Below are 21,779 nucleotides of genomic sequence, written 5' to 3' on the forward strand. Positions count from 1 at the left end.
CCAACCAAGGGGGTAGTGAAATAGGGCATAAATGTGGAGGAGATGGCATTTAAATATTAGTAGTTTGGAAGCACTGCACATTCCCTGGTGAGTACCTCAGAGTGACTGATTTCTCAAGAATATTATGACTATTTATTATTGTCACTGTCCAAAAAGTAAACATCAACACTGGGTTCAACTCTATTTTTAGTTATTATTGAACTTCATTCCCTGCTTTTTTTCAATTCCTTTTTTAGAATAAGAAATTAGAGGACAAAATAAATGATTGAACTCAGATTAAATAGATCTAATTGGTTGAGTATTTTCCCCATCAATTGGTTTAGCCACTGCCATTTGCAAACATTGAGAAATTCTGTCACTATCTATCGAAAAATTAGACATTGTCCCTAGGTTTTGAAACACCAGTTCCTATAAACACTTGAAGCAATAGGAAGGCCTGGGCTCACCAGACTAGTGGGTATTACTTTTTCTCAAACTGTCTGAACATTATGGTTTTAGGCAAAACAAAACCCTCATCAAGTTAAGGATGGGTTTTGTTAATAATTTTTTATGCAATATTTTTTAAGAAGTAATTTCCAAGCCTCCAAGAAACGAGCAAGGCCTAGATGGAACTAATATATATTTTAAAGATTCCTCCTGGTTTCATATAGTAGCTGTAGAAACGGAAGGGGCAGAAACTCATTTAAAATGTTGTAATTCACAGTCGAGTTATTTTAACTGAAGGAAAATTTCTAAGTAAATAATTCAGAATTAAGAAAATGTTGGATAATAGGTATAATGTAAGTTTTAACATTTATCTGGTATCTGCTAAAAAGGCTAGCGGCTGTAATAAACTGGGAAATGCTATTCATAAGCACAAAGGGGCCCAAATTAAGGGACGGGGGTTGAACTCCTTCTATATTTAAAAAAATACCTTCTTGAGTATTTCTATTGAAAAATACTGAAAAAAAAAATGCTTCGCTCTAGATACTTTAATGTATTTTTTTATTATATCTCCGTCAAGATGAAATATAAGAAATTCTTGCCGTCCCCCCCCTAAATTGTTATGAAGTTGCATCCGTGACAAGTAATAGGGTAAGTATTTTTACTAACATTTATCAAAAACACAATTTAGAAACACTAACTTAATTTATTTAGCAACTTACTACCCCTTTCGCTCGGATGAAAAAATACGATATATAAACAACAACAGCATAATAATGTTTCATTCGTTCACAAATGAAATACCGATGAAAACACATTTTCTTTCGATGAAACAGTAAAAAACCAAAAAGGAAAAAAAAAAACAACAACCATGAAACCGGTCGGTCATAAATACAAACTTTTTACAAAATAAACAAGTGTAATAAATAAAAATTTGGAATGATTGTGCAGGACATTAATTTGACTGTCTGCTGATGAAGACCATGTCCCAGATCCATCTGTGGCCTGTATAGCAGCCATTTCATTACCTGAAAACAGTAACAAATGTACAACTCGTCAAGGCCACAACCTACCTTCGCTATAAACAACTGAAACAAAACTTTACATTGTTTCAAACTCTTTTATACTCTGGAATACTAAAATTAGATACATGGTAATGAGAAAAGTGAAATTGGGAATTTGTGCTGGGTTTAATGTAGATATATAATTTCCGTTTGGTTTAAGGATACTTTTGCCTAGTGCGGTGCAATTTTCGGTGGTAAAAAAGTTCCCGTGACAAAGGAAGGCTAATTTTTTCGAAGGAAAAATATGCCATAACATAAAAAAACATAGCAAATTATCGCTGTTCTTTTCGTTTTAAGTTCTAATTAAAGAAAAAAACGAGATTTTTAACTGAAAGCAAAGAGCGACATTAAATCTTAAAACGAACAGAAATTACTTCGTATATGAAAGGGGTTGCTTCCTCATCAACGTCCGGCTCTTTACGCTAAAGTTTGACTCTTTCTCTCAACTTTTCTTTTTAAAACAGTAAAAATCTTTAGCGTAAAGAGCGGGGCGTTGATGAGGAAGAAGCCCCTTTCATATACGAAGTCAATTCTGCTCGTTTTAAGTTTTAATGTCGCTCCTTACTTTCAGTTAAAAAAAAACTATTTTTTTTATTTAATTCCTGAACGTTTTTGAATCAATATATGTTTTGACTTTGACTCTCCGCAGAGGAATAATTAAAACGAAATTTGCATATTTATTTTTTTGGCTAAATGGTTTTTTCATAGTTTTGATCGAATGATTTTGAGAAAAAGAGGAGCAGGGGAGGAAGCCCAGTTGCCCTCCGGTTTTTTGGTTACTTAAAAAGGCAACCAGAACTTTAATTTTTTACGAATGTTTTTATTAGCAAAAGATATACGTAACTTATAAATTAGATTACGTAATGAAATTTTGTATTCTCATGTTTTTATTACATATATGAGTGGATCACCCCCTCGCCAGTACCTCGCTCTTTACACTAAAGCTTAAATTTTGTCCCAAATCATTAAGAATGACCCCTGAATCACAAAAGTCGTAGAATAAATAGTTGAAATTACTAAAAATACTTTAGCGTAAAGAGCGAGGTATTAGGAGGAGGTGCATCTCACATATACGTAATAATTTATGTTTGTTTTAAGTTTTAATGCTGCTCCTAACTTTCAGTTGAAAAACTTTTTCATAATTATTTTTTCATTTTTCTTTAAATAATGCTATAAAATCCTGCACTACCTTCATGGAAATTTTCTTCCCCCATGGCAAATTCCTCGATGGAAAGTTCCCCCAACATATCCCCCCCTTCTCAACCCCTCCTCCCAACCAAAAAATCCCCCTGAAAACGTCTGTACACTTCCCAATAACCATTACTATATGTAAACACTGGTCAAAGTTTGTAACTTGTAGCCCCTCCCACGGGGACTATGGGGGAGTAAGTCGTCCCCAAGGACATAGTTATAAGGTTTTTTGACGGCGCTGAAAAAATGGCTATCTCAGAATTTTGATCCGTTGACTTTGGAAAAATAATTAGCGTGGGAGCCCTCCAATTTTTTTGGTCACTTAAAAGAGGAACTAGAACTTTTCATTTCCATTAGAATGAGTCCTCTCGCAATATTCTAGGACCGCTGGGCTATACGATCACCCCTGGGAAAAAAATAAATAAACATGCATCCGTGATCTGCGTTCTGGGAAAAAATACAAAATTCTACATTTTTGTAGATAGGAGCTTGAAACTTCTACAATATGGTTCTCTGATACGCTGAAGCTGATGGTGTGATTTTAGTTAAGATTCTATAATTTTTAGGGGATGTTTACCTCTATTTTCTAAAATGAGGCAAATTTTCTCAGGCTCGTAACTTTTGATGGGTATAACTGATCTTAATGAAACCTATATATTTAAAATCAGCATTAAAATGAGATTTTTTTGATGTAACTATTGGTATCAAAATTCCATTTTTTTGAGTTTTGGTTACTATTGAGCCGAGTCGCTCCTTACTACAGTTCGTTACCACGAACTGTTTGATTTTGCTCCTTACTTTCAGTTGAAAAAATAACGTTTTTTTTTAATTTAGTATGTAGATAAGGTGAAGAAGACTGTATGATAAACAAAGATGTTGGGTTATATAGGATGTTTTTTCAAATAAATTACTTAAGATTAAATTTAGGAAGAAACAAATTTAGGAAGATTTATCAATTTAGGAAGATAAATTTAGGAAGAAAAAAATTTAGGAAGATTTATCAATTTAGGAAGATAAATTTAGGAATGAGAATTTGCCAAATGTGACTTTTTAAGAGCATAGTGTTGCAACCCTGTCCGGTATGCGTCAACCTACTAATGGGAATTTTTGGTCGATAAAGAGTCAATATAAATCAAATCAAAACTATAAAACTCTTGAAAAATAAAGAAATCAAAACTCTAACAACGGTAGGTTAATAACAATGCCCAGTCCATTAAAAATTAGCTGCATATTAGGCTATTAGCTATAGACCAAAAGCTATCATTATTAGAAAATTTCTTTTTTTGGAATTAAAAGTTCATCTTTAAAAATGGGAAGGGATCAAGTTTCAAAATGCCTGAGAACCATTTCGCCAATATTTCAAACCCCTTTCTACAGAAATACCAACTTTTGTGTTTCCCCCCGGAGATTAATCTTAGGTATGACCATCTTTACCTTCTTTTCCGTGCTTTTCCACTTTTCTTTCTGTTATCATAAATAGTTGGCTTAATCGACTTGAACAACTCCTTAGGATGAACAAGGAAAGTATTTTGAGATTTTTTAAAAACATTTTCAGAGAAGCATTATAAGAAAGACTAAATGCCCCAAAGTATACTGAAGCTGGAATACTGAAAATGGTTTTAAATCATTGGAGAATTATTTAGAAGTGGCTAAAGTAGAAGTATTGAAAACAAACTGTCACTTATGTGCCATAAAATAATGTGCATCCACGCAAACAGCGACAAAATCCACTGAATGTTCATCCTACAAACAACAAAAGTTAAAAAACTAGAGAATTATTACAAGATAGTGAAATTTTTAACCTTAAATAAATATATGAGCTCTACATCCCAAGGCCATGTTCAGGAAAGCACATACAAAGCGAGTACAGCGTTAAAACATGCTCTTGATTTATATTTACGTGAATGAATAGCCTCGTTTCGTGTTGATTTCTCTTCAGTCCCGGTTGAACTTCCTTGAAGTAGTGATTCTGGGACTGTTTGTAACTTTAGTTCTAATAATCTTATTATATCGTTAATCTTATTTTATTGTTTTATACGATTTACTGAGTACAACACTTGGACACAGAGCCGAAATATTCATCTAAGGTTCAAAATTTCACTGTTTTAGATTAATTCCCCGTTGTTTCATCTTTTTTGTTTGAATATATACATATATATAGCCTATATATATATATATATATATATATATATATATATATATATATATATATATATATATATATATATATATAAATATATATATATATATATATATATATATATATATATATATATATATATATATATATATATATATAGGCCTACAAAAGTTACAACTAGACAGAAGTTACCACAATTAGGGATTGTATTGACCCTGAAATGCCAAATGACGAGAGTGTTATTTAAGCTATGGTGGCGTGAATTGTCTTGTGTATTACGTACAGGATGGCTTGCGAAAACACAAACCAATGGATTTAAAGCATGTTTTTTAACAATAAAATATCTAAAAAATGTTTTACGAATGATTCAGGATGCCAGAGGGTGCTGTATACCATCCATAGTGAGACACAGCTGCATGAATTGAAACGATGTATCACGTTGAGGGTTGCTTGCGAAAACACGATCCAACGGTTTTAAAACATATTTTATCAAGAAATTAGCTAAAAAATGTCTTAGGAATGATGAGAGGCACCAGAGGGTTTCGTGCGCCATCCGTAGTTTGCCACGCTGGTGTGAATTGCAAAGGGGGTATCACGCTGGGGTTGAATGGCTAAAACAAACATTAGTCAATTTAAAGCGTGTTTTATCGTGAAAATATCTTTAAAATGCCTTTGGAATGATGAAGGGTGCCATAGGGGTCGTGTGCCATCTAATGTTTGCCACGGTGACGTGAATTGCTCGGAATAACCTGTTCTACAGCTTAAAATTAAGTTGGTAGGTGTCAAATACTTTTTCAGTAGAGGATGGCTGAAATCTAACACCCAGTCAAAGAAACGAGGCCTTTTCATTAAGACCTCTCAGAGATATCTTTTAGTATGGCTTACATTTATCTCTAATAACACCCCCCCCCAAAAAAAAAGAAAATTGCTTGCTAGTTTGGGCCGGCCACAAATTGTCATGGTTGCAAGAATAGTTATAGTCTTGGCTCAAGGAAACGTGACATTTTCCTTAAAACCTCTGAGAAATAACAAAATGCAAAAATATGTCATTTTTCTTGCAGATGCATTTAACAGAACTATCGGAACGATGCATATTCAATAATATCTCCCAGAAATATCTCTTAATATGTCTTAAATTTACCTCGAATAACAACCCTCCACACCTCCCTTCCTGGCAGTGGTTGCTATAGCCCCCAACCTTTCTTGAATTCACGCTTGTTTTTGCTTATAATTTATCCTTTATCAGGATTTTTTAAGTTTATTTTTTCGTTTCTTGAGCTTTAATTGCTTTTTTGTTATTTCCTGATTTCACAATCTTTTTAAAAAAAGCTTTTATTATTCAGGTTTCTTGTTCCAGGATGAATCTTCAATAGGTAATCATCTAGGTAATGAAATATCTAAAGCCAATGCTATGGAGCATCTTACTGATTCAAAAGATAACTTAACCTGTCTAGGTCACATTAGAAAATTAATAACGCTGTAACAGCAGGTGTGCTTTACAAATTGAAAATCAATATCATTGGTGTGCTTTCGTGCTCTCAATTGGAAAGGATTAGAAAACTTTGACCCATTTAATCATTATAGAAAGTGGGACAGTGAATTCTCCATCAGTGGTGTAGGTCACGAAGGAAGTATTCCCCGAACAATAATATTAGAAAGGGTTTCTCGGTCCAGGCGTCTAGCGCTCTATTCCGTTGAGGATAAATCTCTTTCAAATCCTAATGCGGATTAAAATCTTTAGGGTATAAAGGTTCCCTGAGAAAAAAAAAACAAATTGAAAGAAAATGAAATCTCTTAAAGTATTATGTAAAATCCAAAGTGTGCATCGACATTACATAACATCTACGAGTGTGTCCTCCTCAGTTACAGGCAGAGATTCCCTACGGGCCCTGAAGAAACAAGTCATGCGAGAATGCGTCACCCTTAACACAGGTAAACATTCCCAATTATCTAAGAATCAAAGGAATCTTGAAAAAAAATCTTAAGAAAAATGTCTTAAAACGTCTTGAAATGTCTTGAAGCGTCTTGAAAAACGCTTTGAAATGCCTTGAAATGTATTCAAAAACGTCGTGGAGAAAAATGTCTTAAGAAAATTTTTGAAATGTGTTGAAACATCTTGAAAAATGTTATGAAGAAAAATGTCGTAAAAATGCCTTGAAACGTCTTGAAAAACGTCTTGAAGAAAAATGTCAAAACATCTTGAAACGTCTTGAAATGTCTTGAGAAACATCTTGAAGAAAAATATCTTAGAAAACGTCTTGAAATGTCTTGAAGAAAACATTTTCTATTACGTAACAACCAAAAAAAGATGATTTGATGGGGCCCTGAAGGTTTTTTTCCTGTGCCTCGCGGTTTTCTAAAGTAATCCTCACCCGTATCCCTTAGAAAAGAAACCCTATTATGTAACAATCAAATGTATTCATTAAAATATTGCTTAAGACCCAGGTTGGCTTAATAGCGTCTTGGGGGACTTGAAGCTTCAATACTATACCCCTTATGAGGCTTTCAGAATCCACATGGTCGTCACTACCTCTTTTTGTACAATACTAGAGAAGACTGCGCAATTCTTTAAACAAATTAAAATATTCATGTTTTTCATTTTTCAAGTTTACAACCACTTAGCACAAAAACGGAATTCTAGCTTTAAACAAGGCAACGAACCTTGCAAGAGGTAGTAATCAGACTATAACAGCTCCTACTATAACTGCAATATCGCGATTCTTGCTTCTTTTGCTAAAACTAATAATAATCTTCTGATTAGAATACGATTTCTACTTCATTAACTTCTGCCCAGCAACTCCTGAACGAACTGCAGGAGTGAAAGGTCATTTGTCTAAAAAGATTCTTGCAAGAGAAAGAGGTGTTCAAAACGGTGTTTTCTAGACTTTAAAATATTTATATAAACTGTTTCTATTGTTTTTCTTCTTGTTTGAACGAAACAAGATCCTAGTTATTCGACGACCTAGGTCTATGAAAAAATATGTTAAACAGCTCGTGGTAACGAACTCTTAAGCAAGGAGCGACCCGGCTATATACCAAAACCCTAAAAACTGGAATTTGATACCAATAGATATATGAAAAGAATCGGATTTCGATTTTGATTTCAAATATATAAGCTTAATTAAGTTTAGTCTTGCCTATCAAAGGTTACAAACCTAAGAAAATATGCCTTATTTTCGAGAAAAATGAGAAAACAACCCCTAAAATCCGTAGAATTTAAATGAAAATCACACCGTCAGATTCAACGCAGCAGAGGACCCTACTGTAGAGGTTTCAAGCTTCTATCTGCAAAAATGTGGAATTTCGTTGTTTTTTCGCCAGAAAAAAGATTACGGGTTCATGTTTATTTGTTTTTTGTTTTATTTTTTCTCCAGGGGTGATTGTATTGACCCCGTTGTCCTAGAATATCGTGAGAGGGCTCTTCAGAATGGAAACTAAAAGTTCTAGTGCTCTTATTAAGTGGCCAAAAAGATTGGAGGGCAACTAGGCCATCTCTCCGCCCCCTTTTCTCCAAAATTGTCTGATTAAACTTTTGAGAAAGCCATTTGGTTCATTTTAGTTGAAAGGCCCAATAACAATAACTTTGGATATAACATGCCCCCCACACACACAACCCCAAGGGAAAGGTCTTTAAGTTTTAAAAATTGTTCATTGTTTATGCATAGTATTTATTATTGGGAAGCATGCATACATTTTAGAGTGGGAAGACGAACTTTCTGCTGTTTTTTTTTCACGCAGGAACTTTCCAAAGGGAGGTAAGTTTCCAGGAGGTGAGCTTGTCAGAGGAAACTATACACTGAGGGGAATTCACCAGAATTCCTATGCAAAATTCTTTTTATATTTCTTGTTTTCTCTTTTCTGTCTCAATTTTGCGTGTGGACTTGTTAAGCGTCATTGTCCTGGGTAAATTTTCACCGGAATCAAAATTTCTAGAGGATATATCCATGGGGAAGATATTTCCCTGTGGAGATTAGGCCAGATTTCCTTGGATTATTTAAAAAAGTGATCAGAAATTAAATAAAAAAACATGTTTTTTCAACTGAAAATAAAGAAGCAACATTATAATTTAGAAAGAACAGAAATTAGTACGTATACGAAGGGGCTGTCTCTTCCTCAACACCTCGCTCTTTAAACTAAAGTTTGAATTTTGTCCCAATTCTTTAAGAACGACTTTAAGTACTCAAAAGTACTCAAAAACTTTAAGCGTAAAGAGCGAGGTGTTGAGGAGGAGGCAAACCCCTTCATATATATAATAATTTCTGTTTGTTTTTTGATGTTGTTCCTTACTTTCAGTTGAAAAAGCTTGTTTTTCTTATTCAATTGACTGCAAGTTAATCTAGAGCGTAAAAGGATGGCCTGGTTTTTCCTTTTTTAGATTATGCCTTAAATTTATTGTTGACGATGTCTAAAGTTCTCCAGTTACTTCAAAATGCAACACAGTAAGAGCTTTGTTCATTTTCATGGTTTCCAATAATAGAATTACCTTTGAACTTTCTGACTAATGAAAAGGGAAGTTGTAATCTTTTCCAAGTCTTTTTTTCTTAGCTATTCAGCTCCAGTTTTCTTCGTCATATGCAATAAGTCAGGTAAGTAAGCTGATTGTCTCAGGCTTAAAAGGATATGAATAATAAAAATTATCGTTTAATACTCATAAACAAAAGAGGGAACAATTGAAATGTGTAGACTTTTAACGTCAAGTATCAATCATAAACGTAAGTGGTTCGCATTTTTCAGCAATAAAAATATAAATAAAAGGAAACCTACTTATTCATTATTCAGCAAAAGTTAGAGTCGAGTTTTTTGTTTTTCATTGCTATTAGAACCTTTTCCGTCTCTTATTAAAAAGTTTTATTTTCGACCTGGTAAAAAAAAAAATTACTCACATTTCACCCTGGCTATCGAAATAGAGTAATTCAATCTGGTTTTGAAAATCTTTTATTTGCCACTTTTTTAAAAAAATAAAAAAATCAATATATAAAGATTGCACATCCTAGGAAACGCTTTTCGAAGATATTTGTTTTCATTGACCCTTACTATTCCAGAAACAAAATATTATCGATGCTTTTTTCTAGAAACTGTTTTTTTTTTTCCCTCGGCATCTCCCCATATCTTCAGTTTTCAAACAGTTCGTGGTAACGAACTGTAGTAAGGAGTGACCCGGCTCAATAGTAACAAAAACTCTAAAAAATAGAATTTTGATACCAATAGCTAAATGAAAAGAATCTCATTTTAATGCTGATTTTAAATATATAAGTTTAATCAAGTTTAGTCTTACCCATCAGAAGCTACGAGCCTGAGAAAATTTGTGATATTTTAGAAAATAGGGGGAAACACCCCTTAAAAGTCACAGAATCTTAACGAAAATCAGAATCTTCTGCGTATCAGAGAACCCTACTGTAGAAGTTTCAAGGTCCTATCTACAAAAATGTGAAATTTTGTATTTTTTGCCAGAAGGCAGATCACGGATGCGTGTTTATTTTTTTTTATTTTTTTTTCCAGGGTTGATCGTATTGACCCAGTTGTCCTAGAATTTTGCGAGAGGGCTCATTCTAACGGAAATGAAAAGTTCTAGTGTCCTTTTTAAGTGACCAAAAAATTTTAGGGAACCTAGGCCCCCTCCCCCGCTAATTTCTTTCCCAAAGTCAACGGATCAAAATTCTGAGCCATTTTATTGATATTGAGCCATATTCTAAGCCATTGATAGCCATTTTATTCAGCGTAGTCGAAAAACCTTATAACTATGTCTTTGGGGACGACTTACTCCCCCATAGTTCCCGTGGAAGGGGCTACAAGTTACAAACTTTGACCAGTGCTTAGATATAGTAATGGTTATTGGGAAGTGTAAAGGCTTTTTCAGGAAGATTTTTGGTTGGGGAGAGGGGTTGTGAAGAGGGGGATATGCTGGAGGAGCTTTCCATCGAGGAATTTATCATGGGGGAAGAAAATTTCCATGAAGGGAGCGCAGGATTTACTAGCAATATTTAAAAAAAACTATGAAAAAATAAATATGAAAAAGTTTTTTTCAGCTGGAAGTAAGGAGCAGCATTAAAACTTAAAGGGAACAGAAATTATTACCCATATGAGGGGCTCACCTCCTCCTGATTCCTCGCTCTTTACGCTAAAGTATTTTTAGTAATGTCAACTATTTATTCTACGGCTTTTGTGATTCAGGGGTTATTCTTAATGAATCGGGACAAAATTTAAGATTTAGTGTAAAGAGAGAGGTACTGACGAGGGGGCGAACCATCTCGTATACGTAATAAAAACACGAGAATAAAACGTTATTTATGTAAGCTAATTTATAAGTTAGGTATATCTTTTACTAATAAAAAGATTAGTAAAAAATTAAAAATTCTAGTTGCCTTTTTAATTAACCAAAAAATTGGAGGGCACTAGGCTTCCTCCCCCACTCTTTTTTTCTGAAAATCATTCGATCAAAATTATGAGAAAGCCTTTTAGCCAAAAAAAAAATATGCAAATTTCGTTTTAATTATTCCTCTGCGGAGAGCCAAAATCAAAACATGCATTGATTAAAAAAGTTCAGAAATTAAATTAAAAAAAAAACAGTTTTTTTAACTGAAAGTAAGGAGCGACATTAAAACTTAAAACGGACAGAAATTGCTTTGTATATGAAAGGGGCTGCTTCCTCATCAACGCCCCGCTCTTTACGCTAAAGTTTTTACTGTTTTAAAAAGGAGAGTTGAGAGAAAGAGTCAGAGTTTAGCGTAAAGAGCGGGGCGTTGATGAGGTAGCAGCCCCTTTCATATACAAAGCAATTTCTGTTCGTTTTAAGTTTTAATGTCGCTCCTTACTTTCAGTTGAAAAAAACTTGTTTTTTTTTTAAATTTAATACACCTAAAGGTTTGCGCTGATGTTTTAACATTTTTGAGGCATGTACCAAAACTGTCTGCTAAGCTGTTTTCAAAAGAAAATTCGGTAGAAACTTATTGCTCAGAAGAATCAAAACTTAATAGCTTAATATACTGCCCTACTGATCCTCCCATAGCCAATATAGCCAATGGTTTCTGGCAATAATATCGGAAGTGTGAAAATGTCAGGTAAGGTCCTTAGCAATGGCAGCTAAACATTATAAAGACTGTAAGGACTATACATAGACTGTAAGTTGTATATACATTAGCCTACTTAAATTTTTAACAATCCAGAAAGATGTAAGGGATATAAGGGAAAAGCCATATTTTGCCTGAAAATACTGTTTTATACAATTGATAAATTAAAACAGATTGCAGGGTTTCTAGTTGGGAACATACCGAGGAGGCTTGAAGATGAAAGATAAAAGTGTGAGCCAAATGAATTAATTTTTAGAGGTTTTGCGAGTTCAGGGTGCTAGAATAGTTTTAAAATTCAATATTAAGAAGACTAAGTTCCTAAGGCTAGGAATAAATGTATACGAAATGGTGACGTTGGGTAACGAAAAGATTGAAACTTAAAACGAACAGAAAATACTTCGTATGTGAAAGGGGCTGCTTACTCATCAACGCCCGCTCTTTACGCTAAAGTTTGACTCTTTCTTTTAACTCTACTTTTTAAAACAGTAAGAAACTTTAGCGTAAAGAGCGGGGCGTTGATGAGGAAGCAGCCCCTTTCGCAAACGAAGTAATTTCTGTTCGTTTTAAGTTTTAATGTCGCTCCTTACTTTCCGTTAAAAAAACTTGTTTTTTTAATTTAATTTCTCAACGTTTTTGAAATGCATGTTTTGATTTTGGCTCTCCGTGGATGAAAAATTAAATCGAAATTTGCATATTTATTTTTGGCTAAATGCCTTTCTCATAGTTTTGATCGAATGATTTTGAGAAAAAAAGGAGCGGGGGAGGAGGCCTAGTTGCCCTCCGATTTCTTGGTTACTTAGAAAGGCAACCAGAACTTATAATTTTTTACGAATGTTTTTATTAGTAAAAGATATACGTAACTTATAAATTGGCTTACGTAACGAGCTTCTGTATTCTCATGTTTTTATTACGTATATAAGGGGGTTCACCCCCCGTCAGTACCTCGCTCTTTACACTAAAGCTTAAATTTTGTTCCAATTTCTTAACAATGACCCCTGAATCATAAATGCAGTAGAATAAATATTTGAAATTACTAAAAATACTTTAGCGTAAAGAGCGAGGTATTAGGAGAAGGTGAGCCAGTCATATGCGTAATAAATTCTGTTGGTTTTAAGTTTTGATTCTGCTTTTTACTTTCAGTTAAAAAATCTTTTTCATATTATTTTTTCATTTTTTTAAATAATGCTAGAAAATCCTGCGCTCCCGTCATGGAAATTTTCTTCCCTCATGATAAATTCCTCCAAGGAAAGTTCCCCCAACATATCCCCCTCTTCTCAAACCCCCCCTCCCCCCAACCAAAAAATCCCCCCGAAAACGTCTGCACACTTCCAAATAACCATTAACATATGCAAGCACTTGTCAAAGTTTGCAACTTGTAGCCCCTCCCATGGGGACTTTGGGGGAGTAAGTCGTCCCCAAAGACATAGCTATAAGGTTTTTCGACTACGTTGAATAAAGTGGCTATCTCAAAATTTTGATCCGATGACTTTAGGAAAATAATTAGCGTGGGAGGGGGCCTAGGTGCCCACCAGTTTTTTTTTGGTCACTTAAAAAGGGTACTAGAACTTTTAATTTCTGTTAGAATGAGCCCTCTCGCAATATTATAGGACCACTGGGTCGATACGATCACCCCTGGGAAAAAAAACAACAAAAAAACAAACAAACAAATAAACACGCATCCGTAATCTGCCTTCTGGCAAAAAATACAAAATTCCACATTTTTGTAGATAGGAGCTCGAAACTTCTACAACAGAGTTCTCTGATACGCTGAATCTGATGGTGTGATATTCGTTAAGATCCTATGACTTTTAGTGGTTGTTTCCCCCTATATTCTAAAATAAGGCAAATTTTCTCAGTTTCATAACTTTTGATGGGTAAGACTTAACTTGATGAAACTTATATATTTAACCCCAGCATTAAAATGTAATTCTTTTGATGTAGCTATTTGTATCAAAATTCCATTTTTAAGAGTTTTGGTTACTATTGAGCCGGGCCACTCCTTACTATAGTTTGTTACCACGAAATGTTTGATGATAGGAATGAAGAGTAGGGAATGAGGATAAAGATACAAATTGTATGTTCGTAAAAGATAGAGTAATCATTAAACACTAGTTCTTTTAGGAATTTAACAAGGAAAACAGAACGAATAGATAGAAATGTATAGAAGACATTTAAAACGAGGTTTTTAAGTATAGGCAATAAAGCATTAACTAATCACTGTTTCTTTTTAAAAATAGTGTTTTAACAAACAGTGTCAATTTTGACGAGATCTCAAAAGTTTACTAGTCAAAATTTTACATTTCATAACAACGCAGCGTCTCTTTCCACGTTTTAAAGTTCGATATATCTAAATTAAATCACAGAACTCACACTTTTATAAGAAAAGTCTATTTCTCTATATCCACTCCCGCCGTACGTGTTTATTCCACGATCGATGTCTACCTCAATATTTCTGTGAATGTTTATAATGGATATTCCTGTCAGTCTAGAGTCCTATCAGTTTAGAGCTTTTCGTTCGTATTGTCAAATCTATAAAGACCAAAATCATCATAAAAATATGAACTCTAATAAAGATGCATGTAGGTATTTGCTTCAAACTAAGTATATGAGTTGAAATACTCATTAAAAAATAAATAATTATGTGTTTGTTATTTTCGTATTTGATAGGTATAGATTGGTGATTTTAATTCTCAGGGTTTCAAGCTGTGGTAAATTTCTAATTAATTTTTTTTAATCTTGAGATTTTCAATTATTCAATTCAAACGTTTAAATTTTGGTTTAAGATTTGGCATTAAGTAAGAGAATTGTCCTGTAAAAATTTTGATTTATAAACAACTAATAATGGGAAAATGATTGGATGACATATCAAAATAAGAACAAAAATTCTCAGCGGTATTCTCAGCCGTTTCGACAATTTTAAGGACAAATATATGCAACCCTTATACAAAAACATTGCTATATTTTGTGACTGGTTGGTATTGAAAAGATGATACATTCTGAAGTAATAATGTAGTTGCATTCCATTTCCGTGGTTAACATAAGTTCTGTGAATTTCCAATTTTATCCACATTTTATTAGAAATGCTTGAAAAAAATCGATGCTATTCAATCAAACTCAGAATTCAAAAAGCCACCTATCCAGCTAGAAAACAAAAAATTAAACAAATAATTATTTTCCTTCTTGTATAGACAATTTTTCAAAACTTTATTTTTCTTCAGCGATTACTCCGACCATGGAAGGAGTATTTCGACTCATATACTTGGTTTTAAGTATATACTTATACGAACTTTTATTAAAATTCTAAAGAGTTTTGCCTTCATTTTAATGTTTTAGGATGAATTGGGGATGTGAAATGTCATATAATGTGGAGCTTTATTGAGATGGAAATAGGCTGTAAATTGGCCACCATTTCCTCACCAAAGTCCAAAACGTAAATTAATAGTTTTTGCACTTCTCATACATCTACTTTCTATTGCAAAGATCCCCTAATAAACACTAATGTTTTAAAAAACCACTCCGCTTCGCAATAAAAGCAAACCCAAAAAACCAAAACAAACAGCAAAAAAATTTGTTCGCCTCAGTGCCATAGCAAGACTCGAAAACAAAATTTTTCACAGTAAAAAGAAGTAAATATTTTGCTTTTCAGCCCCGTTGTGAGAGCACAATCCTGAAATATCATTTCGACATGCTAAAGAAGTTACATTTTAAATTTCCCCTCCTTGTTATTACGAAATGAAGATTTTCGCCTCCCAGTTGGCTTTGGTGATAATAGGGACAGATTCCATTGATCAACTTAAATTTAATTAAATACTTTTTGGTGGTATGTGACTTTAGTAAAATCTAATAGAGAGCGCACAAAGTGACTAAACCTTGTTTCAAACTTGTCTGCAAAAAGAAACAGTCTTTAATAATTAAAAACTTATTAAATTTGTATAAAACACACAGGCACACACACACACACACTAAATATATATATATATATATATATATATATATATATATATATATATATATATATATATATATATGTTTAGTTTAGCAGAATAAAATTTACGCAATTCCCGAAAACGGGAAAAACAGGGCCATGAAATTTGGAATAATCTTAATGAAAATTACTATAGCAACTGGAACATGTCCGAAAAGTGTGTAAAGGTTTTTTAGTTCTGTTTAATTAAAACAATTTTTTTTAGAGAGTTTACCACAGATGTTTGTTTGCTTGCTTTTCCCTCCAGGATTAATCGTATCGAATCATGGGTTGTATAATTTGAAGGGGGTAATTTTAATCTTTGAATGAGGTTATTTGAAAGAGTTTAAAATTCTTGGATAACAGAAAAGTTGATTTCTTTTGTACTATGTGAATAGCAATATATATATATATATATATATATATATATATATATATATATATATATATATATATATATATATATATATATATATATATATATATATATATATATATATATATAGCACCGCCGGTAGGGACTGTAAAGTCTAATTCCTTATTCTTTACTTTATATATATATATATATATATATATATATATATATATATATATATATATATATATATATATATATATATAATGAAGAAAGAAATCACCAATGCAACAGTACAAACACATAAAAAAAGACAGAAGGAAAAAAGGAACTACATTAGTAATTAATATAGATCAGTACTTGAATGAGGCCTTAACCCTACTCATACATACAATCACATAGGTCAAACAGCATAGCCATACACAATCAACCATAAAGGATAATCTATGGACAGGCAATCGTGTCATATATATATATATATATATATATATATATATATATATATATATATATATATATATATATATATATATATATATATATATATATATATATATATATATAGCACCGCCGGTAGGGACTGTAAAGTCTAATTCCTTATTCACATATATATATATATATATATATATATATATATATATATATATATATATATATATATATATATATATATATATATATATATATATATATATATATATATATATATATATATATATATATATATATATATATATATATATATATATATATATATATATATATATATATATATATATATATATATATATATATATAAACGAAGCAACAGGTGAGAAATGAACCGTTAATCAACTGCTAAACAAATAAGTAAATAAGTCAGTAGTTGAGATAATAATTATGGAATAGCAAACTGTGGACAGTGTTACACCGAAATCCTTATCACGACTCGACAAAGCCTCTTGAGACACTTATCGACATTATTTTCGAATGAATATCTTTGAAGTCCTGCTGTTCAATTATCTGAAGATCTCTCCTGCTTTTACAATTTTTTTTCTAAGAACTGTTGGAACACCTCTCGTATATACCAAAACTTAAAAAAGAAAAAATACATACGCGAGAGAGAATTCTGAAAAGTATCGAGCGAACATGCCTTTTTTGCAAATGAGTTAAACAGAAAATGTCTAAAATAGTCCCATGGACCTGTTTAATACTCTTTCAATTTATTTCTTTCTTGCAGCACTAAGGGCACACCTCTTAAGCTAACACAAGTCATGGAAAAACTATCATGTTCTAATTGATGCGGTAAGAATAAGTGTACACGCAGCTTAACAACAGAGTCAATAGAAAACTAAGCTATACGTGACATAAAAAACATATTAATGGGATTACGTTTATATAAGGGAAAATGAATTATTATCATGTAAAACATAGTTTGTTGATTCATTGAGAGATTTGTCGTGCGCTCGAACCATAACTATATTTATTCATGGTGGTTCAGCTATTTTGTGTCTTTCAAATAGCATTTTACCTATACAATATACAACTAATGTTTTTTTTCCCGTTGCCCTCTCATCAATACCCTGTTTTAATATTCGCTCAAAGGTTTAATTGGATCCTTTGGCCAGTCCTAAAAATCAGATTCAGATAGCCTCTTCTGATCTATTCACATTTGCGTTTTATTCCATGCCGCAGTACTCCCAACAAATTTCAAAAAACGTACGTTTTATACTGATGAAATTGTCAGTATAAAGTATGGGAATGTATGAAATTATACAAGAAATGCATAATTTCTTGGCTCAAAGAATGAAATTCTATATTTCTGAGCTCATTGAATATCAAAAATTAAACTTGACCTCGCACCCTCCCTTTTCCATTATAAAACCCATGTATAAGAAATGGCAAACTCCATAACTTGCGACCCTTGTGTTTGTGAGGTCGTTTCATCTCAAGAGACTTGCATGTTGAACCTTCCTACTTTTTGGACAAAATGGCTAAGACCTTGGGGATGTGGGGGCTGGGGAGGAAGAGGGGCTCAAAAGGAGGACTGGCTGCAATCCAATCACTTTCAGCTTAAAAAAGGGAACAAGAAACTTTAATATCCCATTTTAATCAAGAATCCTCGTTCTTAGAATATTATACTAAAGTCTTAATTTAATTTCCCTTGCTATTCTTGGATTGCAGACAAGCCATTTTGACCACTTGGATGCATTTAGTGTCTTTTGAATTACATCAACGGCCCCTCAAAATTCACCAAAAGTTTAAACTTAACGCTTTTAACAATCCTTGAAAAATTGCAGATAATTTGAAAACCTGGATAGACACGGTGTCATTTTATTTATTCCAAGAATACCCTCAACATTCCGAGAAAGATTTTAATACCCTTAATTGTTCTTGAGATATTAAGGACAACCTGAATGTAATTTATGCCTTTCAATAATTTCAATATACTCCCTAATTTTTCCCTAACAGTTTCCGCTTAATACCTTTAGCCGCTTCTGTGGTATTGCAGATAGGCCCTTTAGGCAACCTTGATACAAGTAACTTATTTTATTACTTATATATACAAGTAACTATATATATATATATATATATATATATATATATATATATATATATATATATATATATATATATATATATATATATATATATATATATATATATATATATATATATATATATATATATATATATATATATATATTTCTATATATATATATATATATATATATATATATATATATATATATATATATATATATATATATATATATATATATATATATATATATATATATATATAGCATTTCGTTAAATCTTTACGAGTCGGCCATACTTTTAATTATTGAAAATCCCTGAAAATTGCCAGTAATTTAAGAAAAATTCATGATTTGGATAGAATCCTACTATTACAAGCTTCTAGGGAAAGAATATTTTCGTAATAACCAAAATTCTTACATTTTTGAAGAATTCTTACAAAAATACCTTCAAGGTTTTTTATAACCCTACTTTAATTACCTTTGAAGATTTGAGGTTTATACAATCGAAATTAACAACAAACAAGATGGGAATTAAGACACAGCAACAAAACAAAGGGAAAACGTTAAAATATGTTCCTACCTTGGGCGACATGAACTTGAACAGCAACAGGATGTGCATTTGATGGTCTACAAGTGTACTTTCCACTGTCTTGTCTCTGAGCCACAGGAACTGTCAATCGGCTCACAGTTGGAGGTCCTGGGTCTAAATCAACAACAGCTGAAGTCCGATGAAGTGGTCCCACCTGTTCTGCGTAATTTAATAATCGAGATTCATGATACCATAACACATAATGAGGTGGGAGTATTGCCTAGAGACAATGAAAAGAAACAATCTATATGGTTTACTTGATTGAAAAAAGGGATACAGAAAAACAGAGAGGAAGAGGGGGAGAGATAAAAAAGAAGTAGAAAGTAGAAAAATAGCGAGAAAGAGACAGATAAGGAAAGAGGAATAGAGAATAATTTATTGATGTATAGAGAAAAAAGGGAGGACGAATAGTGAGATTAAGAGGGATAGACCGGGGAAGATAGGCAAATTGGTTTGGTGGTAATAATATTGTGCGTACTCTGTACTATCTTGTATAGAAACTTACTTCTGAATCGTTCTTAAGGCTGGGCCCTCATCACCCTCCTTACCGATGATTGATGGTATTTTATATTTGTATTGTTATTCATTTGCTTCTTTGCAATGTTTTTTCATTATTACTCCTCTATTATTCATTATATGTGAGCAATAATTGTGTATGCATATGTGTATTTTTTTCTCAAAAACGGCTCCAAGTTTTTTTCATAAAATTTGCATCTTGATATATTCTGGCCTAATAAAAATTTAGATAGGTCATAAATTTGAGAAAATTCGTTAAGAGTCTCAATTTTGGGAGAAAGTAATTCGGCATTGCTTCAATAATCATACATCTTTGAAAAGTGCAGTTTGAAAAGACAATAAATTGCGTAAAAAGTAAAAAGCTGGAATTGCAAAATCATTGTGTATATTTTGCCGAGGGTTACAATTGTTCAAAAACGTTAAAAAAGTAAAAGTTTGAAGCTGAGCAGAGAGTATACGCATACCATTTTCATTTCTTATTCGAAAAACATCAGTACCGAATTTGTTCTGTTATAAGTACATGCGATGTCTTTTTGAGACCCGAGAAAAAGCAGAAATTTTTTTAATCAGTAAAGTTATTGATTGAAAAATAAAGTTATTCTCTCCCCTGAACTGAAAGTCTATATATGGCTCTGGATTCGGCAATGTATTTTCAACTTTTGCGCAAAATGTCGATTCTAATAATCTGTAAAATACGGTACATACTTAGCTATACTTAACTAATTTTAAAGAAAACATTAATTTTACTGTTTTTTCTCAGTTCTTGAATACCTTGGATAGTATGACATGGTCTGAATAAAAATTTATAGAGAAATATGGTCAAATAAATATCTATAAAGAAAAAGACAACAAACATATAAAGAAAAACTAAAAGTTTTTAATTCTTTTACCATATAAGTTAGTGTAAACAGGCTCAGTGAGTGGTCTAAAGAAATATGTATAAAGAAATATGGTCAAATAAATACGTATGAAGAAAAAATAAACAAACATATAAAGAAAAAACTAAGTTTTTACTTTTTTCGCTACACAAGCTAATGTAAACGGGTTTAGTGAGTGGTCTAAAGAAACATGTATAAAAAATATGGCCAAATAAATATGTATGAAGAAAAACAAAGAAAAATATAAAGAGAAACTAAAATTTTTACATCTTTTTCCATACAACTTAATGTAAACGGCTTAGTGAGTGGTCTAAGGAAATATGTATAAAGAAAAATGGTCAAAATATATGTTTAAAGAAAAAAAATTGATAAAGAAAAACTAAATTTCCTTTACTTCTTTCACCATACAAGTTAATGTAAACGGGCTTAGTAAGTGGTCTAAAGAAATATATATAAAGAAATATGGTCAAATAAATATGTGTGAAGAAAAACAAAACAAACATATAAAGAAAACAAAAATTTTTACTTCTTTCACCATACAAGTTAATGTAAACGGGCTGCCTGCACTGACAAATAGATCTTCACCATTTAGTATTGTGGCCTCCGGAACCACCACTGTAAGTTGAAACCGCTTTGAGGCCACACCATGCCGTGTTGACATCTAAAAATACATTTGTATAAAGACATGGTACTAATGCATATTCTGCTTATAAAACTAAATTGATTAGTTCAAATTTAATTATATAGACACGTATTTCTGGGAATGCTAAAAAATATTTTTAATATTAGAAATATATTTTGTGTTCAGACAAGTTCTTTTAGGGGGGAGGGGAAAGGAGAGGGGGTAACAACTCTACTCTTACTCCTGGTATTTTCTTTTCTTTTTTTAATATAACTTCGTTGTGAATTTTAATTTTGGTTCTTATTAGGTTTTATTTATTAATCCATAATAAATTCAGTTTGATTTGAGTTTACTTGCATAATGACTGCATTTCTGTCCATACAAAACACAGTCACAGTTAGAGCAATAGTACTGCATAAGCAAAGTGCAAAATGACCTCAACGAATGT

At 32.2% G+C, this 21,779-nt stretch overlaps 1 protein-coding gene across 1 annotated transcript in view; it reads right to left on the minus strand.

The window, feature by feature from the left end:
• Positions 1-1,109: 1,109 nt before the first annotated feature.
• The window catches only part of LOC136034921 (zwei Ig domain protein zig-8-like), an 85,739-nt gene continuing 65,069 nt past the window's right edge, over positions 1,110-21,779 (minus strand). Inside the window, exons 4-6 of the mRNA XM_065716432.1 lie at positions 21,236-21,370; positions 19,307-19,535; positions 1,110-1,451 (exon numbers count right to left, since the gene is read on the minus strand). Of these exons, the coding sequence (XP_065572504.1) occupies positions 1,309-1,451; positions 19,307-19,535; positions 21,236-21,370 (507 nt within the window). The 3' untranslated portion in view covers positions 1,110-1,308. The remainder of the gene's footprint in view (positions 1,452-19,306; positions 19,536-21,235; positions 21,371-21,779) is intronic.

The sequence above is a fragment of the Artemia franciscana genome, chromosome 13, assembly GCF_032884065.1.
Source record: "Artemia franciscana chromosome 13, ASM3288406v1, whole genome shotgun sequence".
NCBI lineage: Eukaryota > Metazoa > Arthropoda > Branchiopoda > Anostraca > Artemiidae > Artemia > Artemia franciscana.